This window comes from Corvus hawaiiensis, chromosome 3 (assembly GCF_020740725.1).
Source record: "Corvus hawaiiensis isolate bCorHaw1 chromosome 3, bCorHaw1.pri.cur, whole genome shotgun sequence".
NCBI classification, from domain to species: Eukaryota; Metazoa; Chordata; class Aves; order Passeriformes; family Corvidae; genus Corvus; species Corvus hawaiiensis.
The window spans coordinates 21,216,431-21,243,522 of NC_063215.1; the positions used below are offsets into that span (position 1 = coordinate 21,216,431).

At 40.6% G+C, this 27,092-nt stretch overlaps 1 protein-coding gene across 4 annotated transcripts in view; it reads left to right on the plus strand.

Moving 5' to 3' along the window:
* Window positions 1–18,370: 18,370 nt before the first annotated feature.
* The window catches only part of FBXO25 (F-box protein 25), a 30,581-nt gene continuing 21,859 nt past the window's right edge, over window positions 18,371–27,092 (plus strand). For 3 of the 4 annotated variants that reach the window (XM_048298117.1, XM_048298119.1, XM_048298120.1), the window contains exons 1-2: window positions 18,371–18,474; window positions 21,376–21,519. In XM_048298117.1, coding sequence (XP_048154074.1) covers window positions 21,383–21,519 — 137 coding nt within the window. In that variant the 5' untranslated portion in view covers window positions 18,371–18,474; window positions 21,376–21,382. Of the gene's footprint in view, window positions 18,475–18,508; window positions 18,530–21,375; window positions 21,520–27,092 lie in introns of those variants that run through there. The other variant, XM_048298118.1, reaches the window with a different exon arrangement.

Consider the following 27,092-nt stretch of genomic DNA (forward strand, 5'->3'; position numbering starts at 1 on the left):
GAAAGTCTCTAGTGAATAAGTGGAACAAATAAAGTTGATCTCAAGCTTAAGACAACTGAATCTTTTGCTTATCCTTTTTGCTTCCAGCCTCCTAACAATCGTTTTCTGGTTTGGGTTTTTTTTTTCTGTGTGATGCCAGCCTCCCTCTTAGCTAAGTATTTTGCAGATTATCACTATGTAATTGTTTTCTCTCTTTCTTAAGTGCTGGAGGCTTGACAAAAATGCTAAGTGCCCCTTTGTCCCATCCCCATGCCAACCAGTTTGGAAGATCTGCCTCAAAGGCATGAGAACTTTATACCTTTTCAGAAAAAAATAAGCCTATCTGTGCGTTCTGCCCTGACAAAACAGCTGTATTTTTCTTTCACTTCATTCTTAGTAAAAAGCCAGGAGGAAGCTGACATTTGACACTTAGGCTGTGACTATTTTAGTAAATCAGACACTGCAGAGACAGTTCTGTAGCATGAGTAGCCAAGTGTCACAACATAGCAGACATACCACTAAATTATCTTACATCCCAAAACAGAAGGGCCAGAGCCTGGCTGTCTCCCTGGTTTGTGCTTACCAAACTATGCCAGTACTCAGGCTAACAAGTAGTACAGCCAGTCAAGTGCTCCATTTAGCCTTATGGTGTAAGCATGGTTTCCAGGTTTCAGCTTGGATGGGTATAAGTGGCAACACTATGAACAAGTGAGATGAGCAAGGACTGATGGTCCTTCCCTAACTTACTTCTTCTTTGAGGCCTTTTTCAAGTGGTATTTCCATACTCTTCTCATGAAGTTGCCATAGGAGTTTTATAACTTTTAATTGAAGCACCCTGTGATAAGGTCATTCATTATTTCTGTTTCATTATGGGTTTGTTTGGTTGTTTCTCCCTATTTATTCTTGTACCCCAATCCGCCCCGGGCCCCTGACCAAACCACCCTGCACCCAGACCACGTTGTCTCTCTACCTCTGAATATCGTGGGGACAAGATGTGATTAAAGCCATCTCAAACCCTCATGAGAGACCCTTCTCTACCTTCTTTACCACCACTGCGTTTTAACGCTGCTGGCTGCCGGAGCCAGGTCACGGGGCTGTCCAAAATGGACTCCAGGATGTGATCAATCGCACGGCCCTAGGAAACCCTCCCTGAGCTCTCAGGGAGCAGCAGCCTGCTAGGCAGAGTCCAGCGGTTACAACAGCTGTGTGCAATGTAATATTGTTTCTCTCCTCAATTTTAGTGCATTTCACAGTCAAGTATGCAAATCTCCCCCATCACTGATAAAGCTTCAGGCCTTGAACCTTTATAGCAATAATTCTCTTCATGACTCAGAGAGAATATCAAATCTCAGAGCCTTTTCTGAGCTAGGCCAGAGACTTGGATTTCTCCATGCCCTCTGAGCTGTCTGCTTTGACAGCTATGGAGATATGGATTACTTGGGGTTTACCATCATGTCCCATACACATTGGAAAATCTCCTTCTAATCTAGAACTGTCAAGAAGCTTATTATGCTCAGAGGGAGATAGACAACCAAATAATTCAGCAATCAAGTAAGTAACTTTGACTGCCTAGGAAACCTCCCTCATCCCATTTCTGTCCTGCTTCCTCCTCACACTCCATTGTGGCACCATTAAGTGGAGTTACTCCTGATTTACTCCAGTAAGCAACCTAAAGAAATGTGGCTTTTGGTTCCAAATTCACCTGGTTTAGGAACTGTCAACCAAGGTGATCCATCTGATCTTAACTGATGAGAAAGAAACTGAACCAAAAGGAATTTCACAGGTCAAGGGAGGTGATCCTCAACCTATACTTGACCTGAGTGAAGTCACAACTGGAGTATTGTGTTCAATTCTGGTCTACACAGTTCAAGAAAGATAAGGAACTACTGAAGAGGAGATCACAAAGGTGATTAAGAGTCTGGAGTATCCCTCTAATGAGGAGAGACTGCAGGAGCTGCCCCTGTTTCTCAGTCTGGAGAAGACTGAGAGGGGATCTCATCAATACATACAAGTATCTCGAAGCCAGGTGCCAAGAGGATAGTGCCAGACTCTTTTCAGTAGTTCCCAGAAACAAGACGAGGAGCAATGGCCATAAAGTAAAACACAAGAAGTTTCACCTCAACGTGAGGAAGAACTGCTTTACACTGAGGGTGGCAGAGCACTGGAGCTGCTGCCCAGGGAGGTTGTGGAGTCTCCCTCTCTGCAGACAATCAAAACCCACCTGGACACGTGCCTGTGTATCCTGGTCTAGGTGACCCTGACTTGGCAAAGGGGTTAGACTGAATGGTCTCCAGAGGTCCCTTCTAACTCTAACTATTCTGTGATTCCAAATCCTTAGGTCTCAAAACATACTCTTGGGAAGCCAGATATATCCTGCAAGGTTTGGGAAATGGAGTATTCTCTGCAAGCTGTAGCACCATAGCCTCATATACAGACACTTTATTCACAAGATAGGGACAATAAAGTTGCTCATATCTGAAATAGGACAGAAAATAATCAGGTACTATTATTCAGAATCAAATGAAGATATGTCCTGAAATACAAAGGCTCACATTTGGATATTTTTCTCTCTGCGCACTGCTGCCACCAAGGACCTTACTATATCTTAATAATATCTCTTAAGGAAGGAAAATAAAGGCATTTTCAGGAAGTGGACATGACTGCAAAGTCATTTTTACAGGCTTTGGAAACTACATTTTGAAAAAACAATAACAATAATAATAGGATATTTTTAGTCCTGGGAAGGTAAGGTTGGCACACAACGTGTTTTGCTGGATTTTGATTGTGAATGGTTTGAATATTTACAAATGCTTTTAAGAGTCAGGAATGATTATTGCTGCGCATTGACAAAGAAGTTCTTCCTTCCTCAACAGGACTAATAGCATCTGCAGTGCTGAGACTCATAAAGCATTACTGTTGGCTTTTAAGATGATTCATAGGCCAATTTTAACAGAGAGAGGTATCTTAGCATAGCATTGGGAGTCAGCAGTTCCTCCCTTCTGATCTGGGCTCTGATACAAAATTTTCTTTATAGCCTTGAGGTGTTCACTTAATCTTTCTGCCTCATCCTCAACATCTGTGAAATATGTACTTACCATATTCACCTAACAGTAAAGAAAGGTCATTGTTTCTATTCTCCAAAAAATATTTTCCTTAGGCCATACCTCACCTCAAAGTCACATGAGAACTGAAAGTTATCCTGTGGACTTCGAACCTTTGAGACTGGATTAAAATTTGTCTATTCTCAATGCCACATAATTTCTCTCCACAGAAATATCTACTGGCAAGCTCAGAACCTGAATTCTGGATACACAGGCTATCTGATCATAGCACAGACCTGAATGTAGATAATGTAGATGCTTAGTGAGCTTCTGCTTGAAGGTGGAAGGAAGAGTCCACTTAAAAGACAGCATAGATGGAGCTCTTGCAGTTGGGGACATAGCTTTGGTGCCTATCTTCCAAGTATCCACTGTACAATTTTATTAAAAAAAAAAAAAAAAAAAAAAAAAGGTAGGCAATTCTCACTTTGATCCAACAAGGGGTCTCTTTATATTCTTTTATTGAGAAGCCATGAGTACTACAATGTCTTTAGTCCTGCAGAAAACTCTGCAGCATGCTAATTCAGTCAACATCCAATTTGTTTTACAGGAAAATCATCCAGAGCCTTGAAACATATTTTACAAAAGAAATCAGATTTTCTTTTCTCTCAAAATAGTAATAATATTAAAAAGATAGCTCCACAGCTCAGCAGAATATTCTACAAAATAAATGGATTTTTTTTCTTTCAAAATGGTAGCAATATTAAAAGGATATATTCATTAATAGTCTAGGAACTTTACTCTGTGTTTTTTAACCCTTAAATGGTCCATTCTATTATTTGAAAGTCCAGTGTTCTCATTTACTGTAGAAGTTGTGTTATGGTATCACAGAATATTAGTTCTAGACTCCTCTTGCAGGATGTTGAACAACACCATTGGGAACCTGGAAATGAGAAAGATATATTAAGAAAAATTATCTAAACCAACAAACGGTGAGGACTGGTTTCCCTGAGCAGCTGGGACGTCCTGTAGAGGACTATCCATGCTATCTCCTGAACATGGCATCTCAAGTATGTCGGGAAAGCAAAAGGAATTGCCAGAAAGTCACATCCTTCTGTTTCTCTTCACTGGCTAATGCTACCAACCAAACCAAAAGATTTAGACCACTGTAAAAGGAGAAGTGCAGCTGTGATCTCTCCTCCCAAATTAACACCAAAATTTAGACTTGCTGAAGTGTTTCAGTATTGTTTTTTAATTAAATTAGTCATGCAGCATGTTTCTATTATTCAGTAGAAGAGCTGCAAATGAAGACTTGATTCTTATATTCTACAAATGCATTTCATGATAAAAGAAAACTGCTCTCAAACACTGTGCTACACCAATTTGTTGAGGAAGTTGGGGAGCAAAGGAGTGGAGCCTGTGGCTGTCAGACTCTATAATCCAGCCAGTAAAAGCAACATTTAACCTTTATTTAGACTGATGAATCTCTAATAAATACTCTTTAATGGAAGGGCAAATTCTAACTCAGAGTAAATATAAGCTTTTCTAGTAGAAAATTAGTTTCTCTAGGTTTTATATCTTCATAGAAGAAATGCAATACTGTAAACATGCTTTTTTTTTTCTAATTTCATTCAAAAATCTATTCCAAAAATAATTTCCGGGATTCTCCTTCATTCAATTCCTTGAGTAAAGTTTACTTTTACTGGTTGACAATCCAGTATTTCTAATGTATACTGTTGCCATCTAGTGTCAAAAACCCAGCAGTGTATTTAAAATTCTATTTCCCATTTTTAGGAGAATAAGAACATATTTGTATGTCTCTACTAATCTTTAAATTAGTTTTATTTTCTTCTATATCTGTGATTTTCACCTTACCAACAATTTGTGATAAAGGCCACCCAACTCCTACCATGTCTACTGCATATCTTTTCCAAGGTCAGCTAGCAGGGATCCATGCTTTAACTTCAAACCTGTTGGGCCACCTGGGCATATATGGTACTTGGGAACTATGGTGGAAACTGAAATTCCTCCCCAAAAGCTGCAAGGAATATGGGCTATCCTCCAGCAGGATACCAGAGGGAATGAATCTCATCTAACTAGACATATTTACAGTATAGACATTTACCTTTAAAGTTCTCTCTGCAGTCGTTGGAAAGACACTGGTACTTTCAGGGAACAATTCATCTCATCCTAAAGCAGCAGAGTAAAACAGGTCAAATTACTGATGCGCTTTAAAATTGCCTACCTCTTCGTGCTCCCCCCTACTATATAGCCAGCATCAGGTAGCAAACTCAGGTGGACACATCTAGAGACGGTTAAAGGCAGATGAGATGAATCTTACTCGCTCTCTTAAGGTCTGGAAAGAATTTACTAACTGTCCAAATTTGGACTTGAGCCTGTCTTTTAAATAGCCCTGTTTGAATATTCCTCACAAGTAGTAATGAGATTTTCAAGTTATGTGCTTGCTGTCAGTGATGGCAGCTGGTATCCTTTAAATCTTTTCTAATCATTTCAAGAGAGGTCGACAGAACACTGGAGGAAGAAGGACAAGTTGATTACATAATTGATTAAAGTGAAGATACACCGAAGCTGCCAAGAAAGTCTCTTTAGACCTGGAAACCCAAAGCACAGTCCAACCCAATAATTCATCATAATGGCAAGTAACTGGAGAATGAGGATCCAGTTGTGGTATTTGCCTGTATTATTTAGAAAGACAGCAGGATGTTTTTTGGTTTTGGTTTTGGTTTTGTATTAAGGCAACAGTTTTAATAGAATTGAACCTACATTAAAAGAGAAATTTTGGCTTGTCCTACTCCACTGGAGTCTTGCCACTGATTTCATTGAGATCAGGATCGCATTCTCAGTATTGCTGCTGCCTACCCTATCAAGTAGCTAAGGCTTATGAAACACAGCAACATGTGAAGGAGTATATGAGGTGAAATCTGAAGTCAAAAGAGAGTCTTGGAAAGAGTAAGATTCAAGAAATGTGCAACTTTTTCCTCTCTTTTCTGTCAAGTATTCCTGTCTATTAAATGTACACTCCCAGAACTCATAATTCCTTTGACTCTCCCCACATGTGTTTAAGTTTCTGTGAATGCAGTTAGCTCTGCTTCCATATGGCACAGCAGTGGCACTTGGTTGCTGTGATTAACTCTAAGCATTGGCTGCGAAGGGAAATGAAAAGGCATGCTTTCTGCTGAAGCAATTTGTCAGTGAAGTACTGCAAGCCATATGTTTCTCTAGCTTCTTCCAAATATTTGTGCTGATGTTGCTAGAAGGCGATGTCATCCAAGGAAAAGGAGATGCATGATAGATCGTGCTGTGATAGATTAGTGACAGTGTACAGCGCTTGCCTAATGCATTTTTAGCCTCTAAACTCAGCGCTTTACAACCACTGGTGCTGCTGCCACTAGAATTCATCAGATAACTCCTCCCACCAGTAGGATTGCCACTTTGTGGGGTCCATTACTTTCTTGTATTGTTGGAAGCTGTGAAGGTGTTGCTCCCTATCTCCTGATGGACATTATGCTCAAAGCATGTACAAGCTACATAAAATTGTAAAAAAAAAAACAGATCAGTGGTCAGCACTGCATTAAATTAAATGCATGCCCTCAAGTAAGGTTAAATAATTGTAAATTGGTTTTCATTCAGTAATTTTTCTGACATGAAAATAAAATTAATTCCCCAGACTGGCACAGACATTTGAAAAACAACAGCATCTTGGGGCCAGTCTTCACTCTGCCAAATTCTGGCTGGAGTTACCGAGCCCAGTTCATGTCACAGATGTAACCTCTGCAGCACCACTTTATTACTGCCATGGGATTAATACTCCCTAAACCAGGCAGCTTCCGTAACAAGCATGGAAGTGACTACCAAAGGAATAAGCATTCAAAATGGTAGTTACATCCAGATGAAACTTCATCTGTCACTATAGTAACTCAACCTAGTCCAGCTTTAAGGGCTGAAAAACCACTTTTCCGTGATCCTCTTATCTCTACTATGCCAAAAACATTTTGTACAGATCCCAATTCTGCAGCTGAAAGATCTAGCATCGAAGTTATAAATTACTCTCTTTATTTAATTAAATGAATAAAATATAACCATGCTATAAAACAGAGACACGAAAATAGTACATGCCATGAACTTAAATTTTAGAGCTGTCAGCAAATTCAATCAGGAAATGATCTCCTTAATATAAATGAACACAGGAAAGCAATTAACTGTTTTTAATTTAGCAACAACAAATTGTAATATCTTTCAGACAGGTAAATCAGAATTATGTCCTAACTTTAATAATCTATAGACAGCTGCTCTGTCTTCCCAGTGTTGAAGAATTAATGTAAGGGTAGAGGTTAACAGCAGCAATTATTAGTACCATCATAAATATGTTCTCTTAAGCATATTGATTCAAATGAAATAGATGCCACAGAACAGAATTCTACATGTAATTCTACAGGTAATCCTGCTGCCATTAGCTAGACAAAACTCCTTTCAGCATCAGCAGTTTTCACAACTGGTGACATCACAGAACTGGACATTTATAAAAATTATATAATATGAACGGAGTGACTGGACCATTTTTAAACAAATTAATTGCATCTTTAAACAGACTGCCTATATCCTTACTGTACTTTACAGAGTGGCCTAAATTCTGGTTTATCCCAGAGACCTACTGCTAGTGATGAGGAGTGACTGCTAACCTCCCCCATTTCGTGGCAGTGTGGATGCACTCATCAGGTATCCATTTGTTTTCTCAAAGGCCTACAGGATGATCTAGATGTTAAACACCATCAAAAGAGCTGAGAATGGCCACGGTGTGAGGAGACAACACCAGTCCATGGCACCCTTTTTGTCAGGTCAGAATTGTGAAGAAAAGAAGCCTCCACTGAAGCCATAAACTAACTGAAGGAGATGGGCCCCCAGCCCACAGCTATCTCTGTGGGAACACAAGTCCTTTGTTTTTTTGCCGAGGAGCAGAGTGGGACTTACGCTGTCTGAGACCTACAAAGTAGAAAGAAGCAGAAGAAATGGAAGGGGGAAAAAAGCAACACAATGAAATGTGAATCCTTTTTTATTCTCAGGGTTTTAAAGACATTTACTCATCCTTTTGGTATGGACAGGCAATCATTGCTGCAGTAAATGTTATCTTCATTTAACCAGGGTGCTTGCAGGAGAAGAACATCTAAGTGATTCTTGAATCTAGCTCATGGGATAGCTGTACACCTACTTATGTGATGTCAGCCTAAATAGCATTTCCAATGCAATCAGCAAGACTATTCACATTGTTTATTTGTATTTGCTAGCATAAATTTCCAACCTGAAAGGCACATTGATCACTTCCTGCTGTTTCTCTAGTCTAATACGTGTGTTAATGAGGCAGTCTTATCTTAATAGGTTGTAGAAAGGATTTAATTCTTTGCATATTGCTTGTGTTCAAATAATATATGAATGAAATCTATGTGTCTTCCATGCCTATGAGTTTCTGAAAATGACTGTTTAGTTTAATGGCAATCCTCCTTTTTCTATCGAAATGCACCCGGAAAAAGAATTTTCCTCTCCACAAGGCCTTTGGCTGTTTTGTAAAAGTTCCTATCCCCATCCATAGATTTTATGTTTAAGATATCTACAAAATCATAATAGAAAAAATCCAAGAAACAGAAAAGAGGAAATGTACACTCAGAATTAATAGTTATAAACCTCTCTGAGAACTGGTTAGATGGACTGCCACGGAGTTCTGCTCTAGAATGGTCCCAAGAACTATGCAGAAATCTATCTGTGAGTGAATAAAATGCTGCTTTTATTTCTTCCTTATCAGGGAGAAAACAAAACACCAAGAAAACAAACCTGAAATTTGCTCAGCTTTTTCATTACTGTTTTTAGTATGGGACTGGCACTGAATTTAACTATAAAGTTTAGAATTGTAGTTGCATAATATTCAATTGCTTTTCTTCCATATAAAAAAGCTTGATTCATTTCCTGTGAAATAAAGGTCAAAAATCCTCCTTGACTCCCTTGGGAATTGGATGGCGCTTCAGGCTGTCATAAAAAGTGGTGTTCATATTAGTACAGTACGCAGAGATCAAATGCAGGAATTTCAACCCATAAAGTTTACTGGACAAACTCACCACCTCCCCCTACCCCCCCACCCAAGAAATGGATTCTTTAGTAGGAAATGTGAAATTAGGGATTATAATTACATGGTGAGGAAGACTATGAATAATAATCATAAAAGTATATTGTGCTCCTATTTCACAATGTATATTACTTTCTAAGGCTTCCTCTGCTCAGTGCTTCCAAAGGGAATTCTTTACTACCACGGATCACATTGGACTACAAATCATGAGGACTGCTAATGATGAGGTGTAGAATTACTGACCACATACTAATCTCTGATAGACTGTTGAGTGGTTAAATTAGTTGTAAATATACAACAATATGAAGCATGTAATTATAGAGTAACTTCTATAACAGTCAACCTTTGGGTTTTTGTTTTGTTCATTAGAATCACCTATACCTGCATTTTTCCAGGAAAAGATAAAATTATTCTGAACCCATTACTCCAATACCTTACCAACTAAAGGTGTTGAGAGCTTGCTTGCTGTTTCATCTCTGGGTCAGATTGAGAGTCCATTGATGGCACTCTCATTCAGCAGTACTGTAAATTACTCTATTGAAAACAAAGAGCATTATATTATTTATAACCAAAATTTATTTCTCAAAAAAAGTCTAATAGGCAAGCTTACATCTACGCAAAGACTAGATGAAACCACTAATTTCCAGTTGCTGGAGATGGTGCTGAAAAATAACATAGGTATAGATAGTATAAAAGTAGTTGAAGTAACACATTGGTTATCTTGTTTTAGAAATTTCTCTGGAGTCTGCTATGCCAGTAGAAAGACACTTTGACTTTAAGGGACTTCAATCAGAATTTTTATTGTACAAGACTTTTCTTTTTCCTTACTATGCATTTGCAGTTCCCTTCGAGAAACAAACCTGGAACAGGACATTTTGTAAGCCAGAACCACAATTCTTTGATACCACTGAGCTAACGTGCAGTAGCTGAGTGTAACTTGAATAACTAAAGTTAGGATTCTGCATCCCATGTAGATGAAACACTGTTGTGATTTCAAGGCCACCTGGAGAAGAAACACCACACAGCTGCTCACTCAACTCCCCTTCCCTTCCCCCCCACCCTAGCTGAAACCAGGACAAGATTAAAATGTGTCTGTTAACTTCCATTAAAATTTTGATAAACCAGAAAGCCTGATTCTGTTCTCCCACTTCCATAAACCACAACATAAATTGACTAACACAATTATTTATAGGTGTTTCATTCAGTATAAGCAAAAGCTAATTAAACTTCAGAGTTGTTTTGGGGTTTTTTTTTTGTTTCAACATGCATTCTTTTTTATTTCCTCACTGGTCAGCTTTATCCCAATAACATTACTGTTATATCAGATACAGCTTCTGCTGTTAAGATAAAGACAGTTACTGATAGCACTAGTAATTAAGTTTGGTTTTATGCTATTCCATTAAACCATGTATATCACAGGCACAGCTAAATGGGAGTGAAGTGCTCTATGGACAGATGTTTTAATTATGGGTAGATACACAAAAGAAGGTCTGTAGGGAATTTCATTCTGTTTCAGACCACTTCTCCAAGGTCATTTTTAATTCTTGGCACATCTTTCCACATTCTTAGAGATCTTGCCAATTTCCTATCATCTACCAATTTAACATGCATACACTTAGTTCTGTATTCCAGCTCACTACAGAGATCGTATTAGTACTGGATTTTTCCACCAGAAGTTAAAGTTAAATTTACAAATTATAATTGATAGGTTTTATTTTTCGTTTTTTAAAAATAGACCCAGTATTTGCTCTTGTGCAGTTCTGTCACACTTCTCCAATCCTCTGTATGTTTTCTATATAACTGCTATTTTCTTTAAAATTGCTTAGTGGCTATGTAACTCTATTTGGTTCAGCCAAACTGATGAACTTCTAATTTCTCTAAATGTTCTAGCTATCTTTCTCTTTCAAGTCCTATTTTTCTGTCTTTGTCTTCCTTTGAAAACCTACCCTTTTCATCTAGCAGTTCTGTTAGCCATCTCCTTCAGCTGAGCATTTTAGCGAGCACCAGTGCATATCATTCTGTAGAACAGCAGACTAGTAGTTTAATTATTTTCTTACCCTTCTGAGTACATCTACTAGTTTGCATTCAGTTCCCGGCAGTCAGATTCAACCATATCATATATATTGACTAAGCTTTCCTTCCTATACTGTTTAAACTTCCTGTAAAATTAGATTTCTTTGTTCCAATTCTTCCTATGAGAAAAGCCGAGAGAAAAAGAACCTCTCTCCTTCAACAGTTAGATATCTTCTCATTTACAGATTAATTTTATATCTATCATTATTATTATGGCATTGTCTTCAGTTTTGATCAATTTTTCCTTGAGTTCTATGTCCCCAGCTTTTGCTGCAGAAACCACTTTCTCTTAGGAACGTATTTGAAACCACTAATCCAAACCAATTTACAGGTTCTATGGATGCATACAAATACAGTGAAAACAGATGGCAACTTACCAATATAGGAAGTCTGCTTCTAAAAATTCGTGGTTTTTTCTGATTAAATGTTTCAAGAAGGTTAGAAAACTCTCACCACCCTTCACTACCATAAAAGCAATGAACCTTATTTTGACAAATAATTTCTTATCAATTTCTATAGCTTGGACTGCCATGAAATTCTACCCTGCAAATTCCTAAACTAATTAATTTTCTTTCTTAGTTATCTTTCTCTAAAATAGGCAAAGCACATATTTCTTGAAAAATGAACATTTCTTTTCCAAACCTTAATTTTGATCTCACATTTCCCCTATTGCAAATGAGTTAGTTGCAGTATCCAACCTGTCATTGATCAAATGGTGAAATTTCTGTTCACATCCCAGGGCTTTCAATTAAAGATTTGTCTCAAGATATGGTACATGATGTTTTTCAGACTGTTTCTCTGGAGTTATCTAAGATCATGGATTTTTACTGCCACACTGAAAGTTCTTCTATTTCTCCCTTAATGTAATTTCCCAGCAAACTGTTACTGATTTTTCCTCTAGAGTAATTATTAGTTTTCAAAATTTTTTTCCCTATGATATAAAGTGTTTGTTCCAACCAAAGTAAATCTGGTTTTACATTCAACAGCGAAATTATTACAAAATACAACGTCTTCCATATTAAAATTCTGCAACCAACATTGATTTATTTGCAAATCTGCTGAAGACAATTACTTTTCTGAGTGTGATTGTTAATAACCTCCTGTATATCTGTGAATCCTTTTTTTCCCACAAAGCTCTTATAAGATGTTTCTGTTCATCAAGTTTTTCCATTCCCCATGGAAAATAGCTCTTTGGAGAGCTATTTATCTGATGACATCACATCCCTGTGGACTGGGGAGTTGAGAGGGATGCTGGGGTGACAAGGCGGGGGCCTTGCCAGTCAGAGTGCCTTTGCAAAAGGCATGTAGATGGTGGCCAGGTTCAACCAAGAGTGCAGATCATGGGATAAGGCAGGTTCAGGCAGCTCCAAGGTCAAGCTGGGAAGCCACTCTGCATGTCTAGGTAGGAGCCCAGCTCAACAGGCTATGCGGACAGGCCAGTCTGGTTCCCCTGGCACTGTCAGCAGCCTCTCTCCCATGCTCCCAGGAGGAAAGGAGCTGCCCTGGGCTGCACCACTGCTGAGTTGGTCCAGGTCCTCAGCATCCAAGCCTTCAGGAAGGGAGATGTTGTCTTACGCATCTATAGTTACCCTAACACACTTAATTATTTATCTTCTCACAATGAGTAGAGTAATAAACCTAATGAAGGAAGAGCAGTAGCATTACCTTCTGTTTTGGCAGTATTGATGATAAACATTTAGGAAAAAAATATGCCAGCCACAAAAGAAATATCTGAAGGACTGTGTAATACACTGAAAAACACACATTAAGTAATATCTGGAATAATGAGGCTTTTCTCCAAGTTTTGGGGGTTTTTTTATGGGTTGGTAGTTTTTTCCTGAAAAATGAAACTATAAGCAACCGACTCCTTGGAAAAAGGCCAACTGCTTGGAAAATGTGTTTTTTTCCGTTTTTGTTTTACTTATGAGTTTTGTCTTCATTGTTGTCATGAGTTTCCTTCTGCTTTCTAATGATTTTATTGCTCCTCAATCACTTTCCTGTTTCTTTTTGTTAGCATTAAATGTTGCCAAGTAACTGAATCAGGCTGTGGTATTATTTGGCAGAACTATTATATTTTTTGATATATTTATAGAGATTACTCAGCAAAATGAAAACTACTCTCCCAAAGGAAAGAAGGTCATTTGCATCTACCACAATCTTCATTTTCAGGTGATTTCTAAGAAAAAATTGAAAGTGATTCTTATAAACATATTATATATAAACATAAACATGTATAAACATTCCTACAATGCATATTTCCAGGCCAGGCAGTTAAGGAAATATTAATCTTAACGAAAAGTTGCTTTACATGCTCCATGAGGTTATCCTAAGCCACACCAAATAACAACATTTGTTTTGCTTTTAGTAATGTGTGTCAGATATTACAAGCAATTGTAATTTTAAAGTAAAATAGCTTGGCTTTCCTTCAGTGCAAGCTCATTTAAAGAATTCACCTTTGTTCTGTATTATTAAATGGAAATCATAATTTAAGCAATTTAACAGAAAATTTGGGAAAAATTGAATTTATCTTTTTTTTTAGGTCTCCTAATTTTATGTTAATGTGGCAATGATCTAGTGTCTCATCTACATGGACCTGCAGTCAGCAGTAAGGTTAAGTATCCCAATTGCAAAACTCATCTGGGTTTCATGAAATTTTCACTTAAAAATCTCTCCGAAACAATCAAAAGCACTAACAGCCACACTGCAGACCACACTGTGAAGGTTTAAACTGCGTTAGTACTAAATAAAACATAATAGGAGACTGTGATGCCAGAATAAGAAAATTACCGTAGAACTTTATAAAGAATGTCTGAAATGGAATCGTGTCAATCATTATTAAATTATTCAAGAACTGCTTGAACTGCTCCATGTTGATCAGAATAGTCTTAAAAGCTTCCACATTCCATTATGTTATTTTACAGCTTTGAAACCCCCTGAAGTGAACAACATGCTTTCTTTTGCATGCTTTTAACACAGACATGCACTACACATAAAAAAAATATTTTAAAATAATTTTCTCGGTCTTCAATGAATTTTTTATAGGTCAGAGCATGGACCCTCAAGATAGTAACTACTCATATAATGGGAAATATCTCTAAATTTGTTCATTTGAAAATTTATCATATTTTGTTACAAAAAAGGCAGATGGAAAGGTATCATAAACATTAAATAGCAGAATTACTTCATAAACACTACATAGCAAAACGACTTTGGTTTTGAAGTACAGAGTGAGAAAATTACCCTTGCAAGAGAGGACGGCTCAATAGTAACTCTGGGCAATAACCACTTTGCATCTGCTTGTTGAATAATCACAAGATTTTTCAACACTTGGAATGAAAACACATACACATAAAGTCTTGTAATAAGTGGCTTTATACTAAAAAAAAAGGGAAAAAAAATCACATTCTTCCAGCTCCCTCTATTGTAAAATTAATATAAATATGCTGAAGCCAGCAGGTTAAGTATTATAATAGCTGGGCATGAGTAGCAGCAACTATGCAGGAAAGAGAATTGTCATGGAAAACCCAGTTACTTATGTACCTCAGCTATTAATAACTTTATTGAATTTGAAGCACAAGTCAAAGAGTGTGACCACCTAAGCTGGGAAGACACATTTGTCCTTGTCCTTCTAGAACCTATACCAGAAAAAAGAAAAAAGCTGAAAACATATGACTTCCTCTGTTTCTTCCTTCCCTATTGTATTTCCCCAGGGTAACATCCCCCAGGTGGGCTTGATACCAGCAGGTGTGACCAGCAGGTTGAGGAGGTGACTCTGCCTCTCTACTCTGCTCTCATGAAACCCCTCCCAGAGTGCTGCATCCAGCTCTGGGGACAGAGATGGGACACAAAGATGGCCAGAGGGCTGGAGCACCTCTCCCACAAAGACTGGCTGAGAGAGCTGGGGTTGTTCAGTTGAGAGAAGGCTCCAGGGAGACCTTCAACAGCTTCCACTACATGAAGAACACCTAAAAAACCCCATAGAGACGCTTTTTACAAGGGCGTGTACTGATAGGAAAAGGGAGAATGGCTTTAAACTGAGAGTGAGTGGGTTTAGATTAGATACTAGGAAGCCATTCTTCCCTGCGAGGATGGTGAGGCGCTGGCACAGGCTGCCCAGAGAAGCTGTGGATCCTCCATCCCTGGAAGTGTTCAAGGCCAGATTGGATGGAGCTTTGAGCAACCTGGCCTAGTGGAAGGTGTCCCTGCCCATGGCAGGGGGATTGGAAATAGATGACCTTCAAAGATCCTTTCCAATCCAAACCATTCTGTGATATTAGGAATTGTGGTGCCCACCCCACTGTTCTCTCACTCCCCCTCTTCAGCAGGGCAGGGGGAAAAAATAAAATGAAAAACTCATGGGTCCAGATAAGGACAGAGAGATTACCCACCAATTACTATCATAGGTAAACCAGACTCAGCTTGGGGAAGATTAATTTAATTTGCTGTGAATCAAAAATTGGGTATTTTTAAAATAGTACTGCGAGAAACAGAAACAAAAATAAAAGCACCAAGTTCCTTTTTTTCTCAGACTCAACTCCACTCTTTGTTCTTTACTTTTCTTTCACGTCCTCTCTTCCACGTCCTCTCTTCCACAAGTATCACGGGGAGATAGGAAACTGGGGTTGGGGTTGGTTCATAACTTTTTGTCTGTGCCACTCCTTCCCTCTTATGCTGCTCCCCTGCTCCAGCATGGAATCCCTCTCACTGGACAAAGTCCTCCACAAACTACTCCAGTGTGAGTCCTTCCCAAAATGCTGCACTTTTTCAAGAAGTAATCTCCTGCTTACTGTCTTTCAGAGTTTTAATGCTGCTTACTCCTCAGGTAAACACAAGAGAATGGCAGCACACTTTCTGGACTGCATCACTTTTGGATTAGATGTTTCACTCAGGAAGCTCTGCTAGTAAAATCCAACCTGCCCTAAAGGAACAACCTCACCAGAGCGATGAGGCAACTGAGTACTCATTGTATGTCCACACATCACAGGATACCTCAAAGACAGAAAATACAGGAGGATCCTAGAGACAAAATGATTTTTGCCACATTAAGAAAGAATTCTGTAGATCCAGATGCCAAAGAGCAAAAAAAAAAAAAAAAAACAAACAACCAACCAAAGCCCCAAAACCCTTTCATGGCTGGATAAGGAGATGGACATCTTCCTGGCAGAGTAGTGGTGTAGAATTTTTAATATTGACTCACATCCTTTTCCAGTGTGAGGGCTGGGAAACTCTTTTCAATCAGGCAATAGCAGAGACAGTGGCCTACAGCCTTTTGCTGTGCAAAGGCAGCACCTTTGCCACGGCTGTACTTGTGTCAGGATAATGGGGTCTTGAAAAAGATTTGGGTATTCAACTTTTTTTTTCTGTCTTCAAGAAAAGAAAGGAATCTTATCTCTAGTTTAATTATTTAAAGTAAGATATTGAGAACACAATGAATCCCAGACCAAAAATAACTACTCATGCAATTTTTTTCAAGACCAAAGACAGAAAAGAAGCCCTTCCAGTAGGAATCTTTGCTGAATTCTGGGCTGTTACAACACTGAAATTATTTTATAAACTCGTAACCTCCATTTTCTTATGGGAAAGACTAGCAAAAAGATTAAGGATTGCTGCTGGGGGGGGGCAAGTTGCAGTAATTGTAGTATTGTCAATCCCAAGCATACAAACAAAATAATAAAGCCTTTTTCTACAGTACAAAATGTAAGACTAATTACAACGTTTGAAAATACAATTTTAATTTTACTATTAATGCCTTGATTTTTTTTTTTATCGTTTTCTCCACATTCAAACAGGTGAAAATAAATGATTTTAAGTGAAATTGGAAATGTTTATACAATCATATATTAATGATTTAAAGTTTTGAGAAACAAGGCCCTCCGCAAGCTTGGTTTTCCAGGCACACTGGCACACCCGGGGCACACAGGGAGAGTCACACCGGGGGCACACTGGGGCACACAGGGGCACACCGGGGGTGCAGGGGCACACCAGATGTCACTGGGCAGGTCACAATGGGCAGGTCACACAGGGTGGGTGTCACACCAGGGAGCATGGGGTACTCTGTGGGGGCACACTGGGAGGGCACACCAGGGTACTCAGGGCACACCCGGGCACACCTGGGACATAGGGTCACAATGGGGCGTGCCGGAGGGGTCATATCAGACACACCGGTCATGCCGGGGAGTCACATTGGTCATAGAAGAGAGGGGGTCACACCGGGAGGGGTTACAGGGAGAGCGTGGCACACCGGGTGGGTCACCCCGGTCGCACCAGGAGGGGTCACACTGGGGGCGGGGGGTTTCTCCAGGGGTCACAGGGGGCCATCCCACGTCACACACTGGGTGGGTTTCCCCAAGGGGTCACACGGGAGGGGTCACACCGCGGGATTTCCCCAGGGGTCACACCGAGAGGGGTCGAACCCGGAGGGTTTCCCCAAGGGGTCACGCCGGGAGGGGTCTCGCCGGGGGGTTTCCCCAGGAAGTCACGCCGGGAGGGGTCACGCCGGGGGGGGTTTCCCCAGGGGGTCACACCGGGGGGGGTTTCCCCAGGGGGGTCACACCGGGGGGGCACACCGGGGGGTTTCCCCAGGGGGGTCACACCGGGGGGGTTTCCCCAGGGGGTCACGCCGGGGGGTCACGCCGGGGGGAGTTTCCCCGGGGGGTCACGCCGGGGGGGTTTCCCCAAGGGGTCACGCCGGGGGGTCACGCCGGGGGGGTTTCCCCAAGGGGTCACGCCGGGGGGGTTTCCCCAAGGGGTCACACCGGGGGGGGTTTCCCCAGGGGGGTCACACCGGGGGGGTTTCCCCAGGGGGGTCACACCGGGGGGTTTCCCCAGGGGGGTCACACAGGGGGGTTTCCCCAAGGGGTCACACCGGGGGGTTTCCCCAGGGGGGTCACACAGGGGGGTTTCCCCAAGGGGTCACACAGGGGGGTTTCCCCAAGGGGTCACACCGGGGGGTTTCCCCGCGGGGTCACGCCCCGCCCCGCGCGCGCCGCACGCCCCGCCCCCCGCCGACCAAAACATTGGCACGTGCTCCTCGCGGGCGACTGTCACGTGACGCAGCCGGCCCGCGGCGGGCGGGGACGGCCCCGCCCCGCTGCGCCAATGGCGGCTCGCGCTGCCGGGTAGCAACAAGCTCGGCGGGCGGCGGCCAATCAGCGCGGGGGGGCGTGGCCAGAGCGGCCCATGGTACTTCCGGCAACAGCCCCGGGCCCGGGCCGAGCGCCGGGCGGGCAGCGGCGGGGACGGCGCCCTGAGGTGAGCGCGGCCCGGCCGGCAGCGGGGCCGGGAGGACGCCTGCGGGGCCGCTTGTGTGAGCCCCGCCGGCCCGGGGCTTGGGGCTGAGTGTGGGCAGTCGGGGCTTGAGGGGTTTGGGATTGGCTCTTGAGGGCGTATGGAGCTGAAGGAGCGTGGAACGAGGTGTTAAAGTCTGTGTGTGCAGATGGGCCTGGGGAATCGGCTGGGGCGAGGCGTGACGGGCAGTACTGAGGGGTCTGGAGGGAGGTGTGTGGAGCCTGCCTGGAGGAATGGGGTGTTGAGATCTCTTTAGGTTGTATGAGGATGGGAGCTAGCATGCTTTCACTAGGAGCAAATCCTCCCTCACAAATTTGGGGGCTTTCTATGGTGGGGTTTCAAGGTTGGTGGATGAGGTCATACGGAGTCACGCAGGAACTGATGTCATTTGCGTGAACTTACGAAAAGCATTTGACACTGTCCCACACAAATTCCTTGTGTCTAAACTGGAGAGATGTGGATTTGACAGATAGACCACTGGGTAGATGAGGAACTGGCTGGATGGTCACCCTCAAAGAGCTGTGGTCAACAGCTTTGTTGCCAAGTGGAGAGGAGTGACAGGTGACATTGCTGAGGGGTCAGGATTGGGCCAGGCCTGTTTAACATTTTTGTCAGAGACATGGACAGTGCGATTGAGTGCACCCTCTGCAAGTTTGTGGGTGGCACCAAATTGCATGGTGCAGTCAACAAGCTGGAGGGAATGGATGCCATCCAGAGGGATCTTGACCAGACAGAAATGAGTGTGTGCAGACCTCATAAAATGCAACAAGGACAGGTGCCAGATCTTGCACCTGGGTCATGGCAGTCCTGAGCACAAGTATGGGATGGGCGGAGAGTGGATTGAGAAAAGCTTTGAGGAGAAGGACTCAGGGTTATTGGTTGACAAGGAGCTCAACATCAGTCAGCAATGTGCTCTTGCAGCCCAGAAAGCCAAACGTGTTCTGGGCTGCACCAAAGGAAATGTGGCCAGTGGGTCAAGGGAGGTGATTCTCCCCCTCTACTCTGCTCTCCTCATATCCCACGTGCAGTGTTGCATCCAGTTCTGGGATCCCCACCACAGGAAGGCTGTGAACCTGTTGGAGAGAGTCCAGAGGAGGGCTGGAGCACCTGTTCTATGAACACAGGCTGAGAGAATTGGGGTTGTTTAGCCAGCTGAAGAGAAGGCTTCGGGGAGACCATTAGAGCAGTCTTCCAGTACTTAGAGGAAGGCTACAAGAGAACTGGAGAGGGACTTTTTACAAGGGCACATAGTGACTGAACAAAGCAGAATGGCATCAAATTGAAAGAAGGTGGGTGTAGGTTAGGTCTTAGTAAAAAGTTCTTTCCTGTGAGAGTGATGAAACACTGGCACAGGTTGCCCAGAGGAGTGGTGGGTATCCCATCCTTTTTGGCGGTCAAGGCCAGAGTGGATGTGACTCTGAGCAACCTGGTTTAGTGGAAGGTATCCCTGCCCATGGCAGAGGGGTTGGAACTGGGTGATCTCTAAGGTCCCTTCCAACCCAAACCATGGTGTGATAATGACACCAGTATGAGGGGAGTACTAAACAACTTCTTGTGGTTTGTATTATTCCTAGGAACCAGTAAAAGGATTGGAAAAGCAGATAGGCATGAATAAAGTTTGTCGTGACTGGGGGAACAGATGTTGTAAATTTTGGAAAAGGTTCTTGTTAGGAGCAGAGGAAAGCTGAGTTATGAGTAGGAAGGGAACTTTAGTCAATCCTGAGGCCTAGACAATGCACTTTGTTTTGCATAGTATGCAGATTTTTAATTAAAGAAAAACCCAACTGGCTCACTCAGCCTGTATTTCTTCTGGTGTTTTATCCTGTTCTGAAGAATATACTGGGTAAATGCTGGTCAAGAGCGCAAATGTTTAAATAAATTCATAGTGATGTTTACTGATGTGGTGCCTAATATTTTTTCAAGTTGAAAAAATATTAGAAAATGCTTATTTTTTAGAACCTAAGCTGTTGCTGTGATATATTAACACGTGTTTCAAATATGATAATGCTATCTTCCCTCTATAGCTTGCATGTGAAATCCCTTTTTAAACTAAGGAGCAATATGTTTGTGTCATGAATGGGAAGAAGAGGGCAAATCTGGCAAGGTCATAGTCTTCAGAGTGTAGAAATTGCCTTGTTCAAATTCTTCATGTGTCAGAAGTGAATCTCACTTTCGAAAAATGGTAGCAGAACACTGTTTGAGTGATATACCTGTGTTGATCTGCATCTATTTGTAGGAATTTCTGGAGACGTGTCACAATGGACTTTGTTGCAGTCTTCTTTTGTTCTGGTATCTGCTTAATACGAGGCTGGCACGAGAGGTGGTGACCCTCAACAACAACTGAAAAAATATTTGGGAAAAGTGAAAATTCCTTTACCGAAACATCACTACACATTGTACCATAAACTTAGTATTTGTAAGGATTAGAAAAAAATAAAAGGAGCGATATTGATTTTGTGATCTGTCAATCTCTTTAAAAACCATTTATTAGTCACATATAAAAATCAGTAATCTGTTTGATCATGGCAGAGCAGATTACACGTGATACAATTTTGCTTCTTGGTATTGTTCCTGTCTTGGACTACCAGGTTTCTTTTCCTTGTTCTCTAAAGAACAAGGAAATCTACCTTCATCTACTAAATGCTGAAAGACAAGAAGAATGTGGTTAGAGAATAAAAAATGTACTTAAACCACTGAATCTATTTCTTAAAAGGATGCTTTATAGAGAACTTTTCTCAAGGTAGTTTCTTCTTTTTTTTTTTTTTTTCTTTTTTAAGGCTAAAGAGAAAACTGAAATAATGACAGGAAGTTTTGAAACTTTTTTTAATAAATAATAGACCAAAAATCTCTTCTTGCTGCCTATAGAGGAACCATGCCATTTTTGGGCCAAGACTGGAGATCCCCTGGATGGAGATGGGTTAAAACAGAAGATGGATGGAAAAGATGTGAACCCTTTAGTCCTGCCCTTGAGGATGGGAATAATCAGCTGAATGATATCAGCCACACTGTGTAAGTTTAAAAAAAAAAAAAAAGTGATTCTGCATGAGTTAATAGCAGGTGGGAAGGCAAAGATTGACTTAATTTCCATTCAGATTGCATTGGCTTGTGGTAGCTGATGTCATCTGTATACAAATGCAGTCATGTGTTTTGTTAGGCAGACAGGAGACCCCTGTGGAGATTGTCTGTCTTTTGTCACTTCTTTGTGAGTTGCTTATTTGAGGCAGCCAGGTCCTTTCTTAGGTTGTATGTCTTTCAAAATAATAAAACAATAAATACTAAAAAAAACCCCCAAAAAACAAAACAACAGCCAAAAAAAACCCAACAAAAAAGCCCCCTCCCCGAATGCCAGTCGAGTAGTATTTAAAGGTAAAAGTGACACTTGTAAATTGCAAGTGCAAACAGCCATATTGAACTGTTACCTGGAAGTGAATGAAGGCTTTCTGAGTGGGTGTTGCATTAGTGTGTGGCAGACAGAAAATGCCTTTCCTCCAAATATACAGTCAGTGGTAGCTTAATGCTCATTCTCTAACACAATATATGACTGTATGTGCTCCTGTAGGATAGGTAAGAAAGAGATTAGATAAATAAAGTAATACTTGTGGCAAATGCCCACAGACTGGTGTGATACAAATAGCTTTGTCAAGGCAAATTTCTCCACAAAGAAGTAATTCTCAGGGATAACATTCTTGGTCATAAATTCCAGCATAATGTGCTCATAATGAGGAAAGGGAACATTCAGTGTTTTGTTGTTAGTCCAGTAAATGATAACTCATCTGGTTTAGATGGAATTTACTGGGAAGCTAGGACTTCCTGTAGTCACACACTTGTGTTTTCTAAATTTCTGAAACAATCCTCAAGGGAGTTATCAAGCAGTGAAGCATTATTGTTAAGCTTAACCTACTGTTTTCTTCATGCCTTTTTTCTTTTTGTGGTCATCTGTCACTGATCTCATTCAGACTTCTTTATCCACACAGTCTGGCCACTGTGGCTACAAAACACTGTGTCTGAAAGAATGTTCCGTAAGCCTCCAACATCAAAGTTGCCTCAAATACCTTTGAAAAAAAAAAAAAATCTTCCCTCTTTTATATCTTTAATAATATACTTGGCAAGTTAAGGGAAATCTAGTAAGTATTTAGCAACTGTGAAAATTGCTTAAAAAAATAAATAATGCTGTTTGACAAGTATGAAAAAGGAGTTCTCACTCTTTGTGAATACCACTGAGACTTTTGCTCTTCTGCTTATAATGGGGTGTGTGTATATGTATATATGTATCTTTCTCCCAAAGAGCAAGGTGAGTTATTTTTATTGCTTCTTTGAGCAAAAATACTGGATTGTTTTGGTTTTTTGTTTTTTTTCTTTTCCCTTAGTCTTGGAAGATCCTAGAACTGAACTCCACTGGAGCCACAAACTGTGGCTTTACTTTTTTCTTCTTAATTCTGCTTCTGTCTATTTAATTACTGATGTATGTTGTCCAAACTCAGAGTAGCGAATTCAAGTTGGTACTTCTTGGCATAGTAGCACTACTTTTGAGTAATTTCACTACACTTTGAAATTTGGATCTATGATTATAACTTGGACTTTTTATATGCTAGTTAAGTTCTGCTGCTAAACGGCAATTAACAACATCTATTTTCACAACATTATGGAACAACTTAGGGTGGAAATGACCTCTGGGGGTCATCTGATTGAAACACGTACTCAAAGCAAGGCCAGCTGGGGTTGGATTGTACAGGGCCTTGCCCAGTTCAGGTTTGTGCTTTTCCAAGAATGGAAGTTCTTCTCTGGGCTCCTGTTCTGTTACTCTTAATTTTTTGGGTTTTAGTTTGTTTTTGGCTTGTCCTATATTGTGTCATTTCTCCCTGCCCTCCTCAGTCTAGTAAGTATTTCTCTTTTTACATATTGTGTCCATTACCACTTGACTTACTACTGCCCACCTCTTCCAACCTTACAGTCTCACTCCATCTTATTTATAGCCTCATATTAAAAACTGACAACAATCAGATTTCCTTTCACCACCAGCTCTTAACACTGAACGAGGTCAGTTCTCTTACCCTTGTGCACTGTGTGCTCCAGTACCTTGGTAAGTCCCCACTGGAGTTGTGCCAGTATGATCATGTTTTCATTGTATTGGGGAGCCCCAAACTAGACACAGTACTCCAGATGAGTACTCATGCCAAATAAACATGGATGTTTGCTTCTTTCAGTCTGCAGGATACACTTTTGTTAGCTCAAACCAGGGTGCAGTTGGCTTAATAGAACACAAGGGCACACTGCTGACCTGTTTTCAGCTACTTACCCTCAAGACTCCAGGCTCCTTTCCTGCAAAACTGCTTCCTATCCAGTCTATACCCAGCATATATCCAGGCTTGGGCTTCTTCTGTGCCATGGGCAGGGCTTCACATTGTGGTACAGCAGTGTAAGATGTGTTGCTGGCTGATTCTCTGTACCATCGTAAGCTATTTGGAAATCATTATGGTGTATATTGAAGACAACTCAGCCTAGGATATTTGTTAACAGGATGTAGCACTAAAAAAGAATGAGACTTGATAAAGTGCTTCCTTGTAGAAGAAGCATACAGTAAACTACAAAAATACTATTTGTCTTTTTTTAAACTGCCCTGTGAATACGGATGGTGGTGTATGCCAGTCTGGCAGTTCTAGCAGGGTTTTATTCATTTACATCCGTTGGAAGGAATAATATTTTTCACCAAAATGTTCTGTAGGAATCTCTTCTGAAGTTAGTACTTTAGTATTGTATTTCAGGGAGCAGTATAGCAGTTTTCATTTATAAAGAAATAAATTCAAGCTATGTAGTTGATTGAAACCCTCTTTAGTTTTGCTTCTGTTCTGTGAGAGAAAGTATAGATATTGTTACTTGCCAAACTTTGTCCTTTACCTGTTGCAAATAATTTCTCTTCAGAAATTACAAAGATCTAATTGCAAACAGATTTAGAAATAAACCTTCAAGACACATCAGCTACTTGAATTGAAGAATGTGTTCTTATTAAAATAGAACTTCTAACTTTGCTTGATTAGTCACCCCGTGCCTTGGTGAATCCAGTTGCTCAGTTAGTAAAATTGGTGGACCTAATGGTCCCCATGCTTGAAGAAATATAATCACTTGTGCAGGAACAGTTTTCATTGTTTGGCATAATGCTTGAATAGCTGCACTTTAGATCTTTCTATGGAAACTAAGGTGGAAAAAAAATTAGACCATCAGTTCTGTAGGTCTTAGTTATTTGCATGAGTGCCTTGTGTTCAAGGTATACAGTAACTGGAAGTGTGGCTTGGGCTGTGTGCATTCAAGCTCTGTGGTGTGAATGCTGGCCATGACTGCCTGTAAATTCAAGCAAAGGTATATACTTCCAGTGCTGTGGCATTGTGTCCGTGGAGTTTGGTGTGGAGAGGAGCTGCCTTACAGAACTGTATGCAAGTGCCTTTCAGCAGCCTGCAATTTAGGAGTAAACCTGTCTTATGTGTTCCTTTTGAGGTAAAAGAAGGAGAATTAGACTAATAAGATTTTCATGATGGTGATACTTATTTTTTTGTGTTAAGTTCATATGAACTACTTAGGTTGGCAGGGTAGTCATTTCAGTCTGCATTGTCTCTTGTTTAGTTCTGTGAGATACAGTGTTCACAAGAGTGATTTTGGCACTGGATGGAAGTCCTTTGATTTGAACCTATTAACAGATAACATTACAATATATTTGTCAAATGACAAAAGTCATTTGGTGCATGCACTTAGCTCAGGATTTTCCATGCGTGGTCAAGCTGTAAGAGTCACTTCTAAAATATTTAGTGTGTCTCTGTATATAATTTCATGACTTGAGGGCCACGTGAAAAGAAGCAAGGGGATGAGGGAAAATAGTTGGAGCTCAGATAACCCTGTCACATTTTCCATCATTTTAAGCGTCATAGCCAAGAGGTTATTTAAATACTGCTGAGAAATTACTTTTTTTGGAAAAACTGAAATTCGTACATGATTTATCTAAGATATTTTAGTTCTAAGGACACCAGGTACTTTGCTTTTAAAAGCTTTAGAATAATTTTTGATGAAGTGCGTCATCAAGACAAGAGAGTAAGAATAGCTGTAAATTGGCAGTATTATGTATGTATTTAAATCCTTCCAGGTGTACTGATGTCACATGCAGTATTATAATAAAAACATTAAATTAAGGCTTCTGTTACACCATATGGCATGTGCAGCACTTGATTTGGTTTCTTGTATCTTAGCTTGGTGTTTGAGGGGGCAGGGGTTGCTTTTGGAACAATAGAGCAGCATTTTTATTACTCGTCAAGCAGCTCTACAGATTTCTGGAAGGAACACTAGCAGTCACTGGGTAACTCTGTGTTTCTATCCTATTCTGATGTCTGTGGGACCCTTGCTTTAATGAATTGCTTTCATACTAAAAATTTGTCAAGAAGACTGGTGGTGTTTACAAATAAGTAGGGAAAGACTCTCCATGTGAAGTGGGACAAAACATGAGGAAATAAAGTCTCATATCAGAAGATCCTTAGAGGTAACAGTCCAATCTGTCTTTTCTCTTAAGAGATTTGAGGAATTCCAGGAATGTCACAGGCAAATTTGAATGCTAGACAAAAGTGTTTGAAATAACCCTCTTTATCTTCACAATTCCTTATATTTATTGACTCCTTAAGCTGCCTTAGTTATTTATATGATGCTTGAGTGGAATGGGCTTTAAATCACTTCAGGTATGTTACTGGTCTAAATTACTTTCTAGGGACACTTCCTCTCCAGGAACAAAAGAAGGAATCTTTACATATTAACCTTCCTCTTCTAAGCAGGCCTTCAGGAATGTGACCTCCCATCCTCTCCCCATTGCTTGCCCTAGGTCAAGGGGAATGAGAGTGTTTCTGTGCTGCCTGGATTATCTGCTGGCAGAGTATCAGGACATATCTCCCTAGTCTTGTATATGTTGTTAGGATGATAAAGCTCTGGGAGCTTTGGGCTCAATTTCTGGTTCTGTAGCAACTCCTCAGATTCTGCAATAACTTCTCAGATGGTGTGGTGATGCAGCCAATATGTTAAAACATAATTAAATTAATTTTAGTAAATTTATTGATTTCCTGTATGGTAGCTTTGGGGAAAAAACCTCCCAAACTGATGGACTGGAATATTACATAATCAAGTAACTTGTTGGTGTTGATGTTTTGCTTTTTTCAGTTGCTTTGCTTTTGTCTCTTGATGGTTTCTTCCCTCTGAACTATTTTGCTGTTTGACCAGATGTGATATTTGGCACTGTTGCACAGAGTATTTAAGGTACTGAGTCTTTACTGTCTGCATTAAAAATACTAAGGCATGAACTAAGGCCTCCACCTTGGATTGAGCACTGTCTGAATGCAGAGGTTTGTTAGGTTTAAATCCTGAAAAAAAAAAAAAAGCTAAGATGAAACCAATTTTTTTTTCTAAATCTTCTCAACTTGTGTATCTTTAAGCTGAGCTAGCATTTACTGATTAGAATTATTCAAAAACCAAAAATTTTTTACAGTGTTGTTTAACAAATGATTCAAACCTGAGAATTTTAACTCTATAAGCTAGTAGAAATAGACTAAAATAATTTG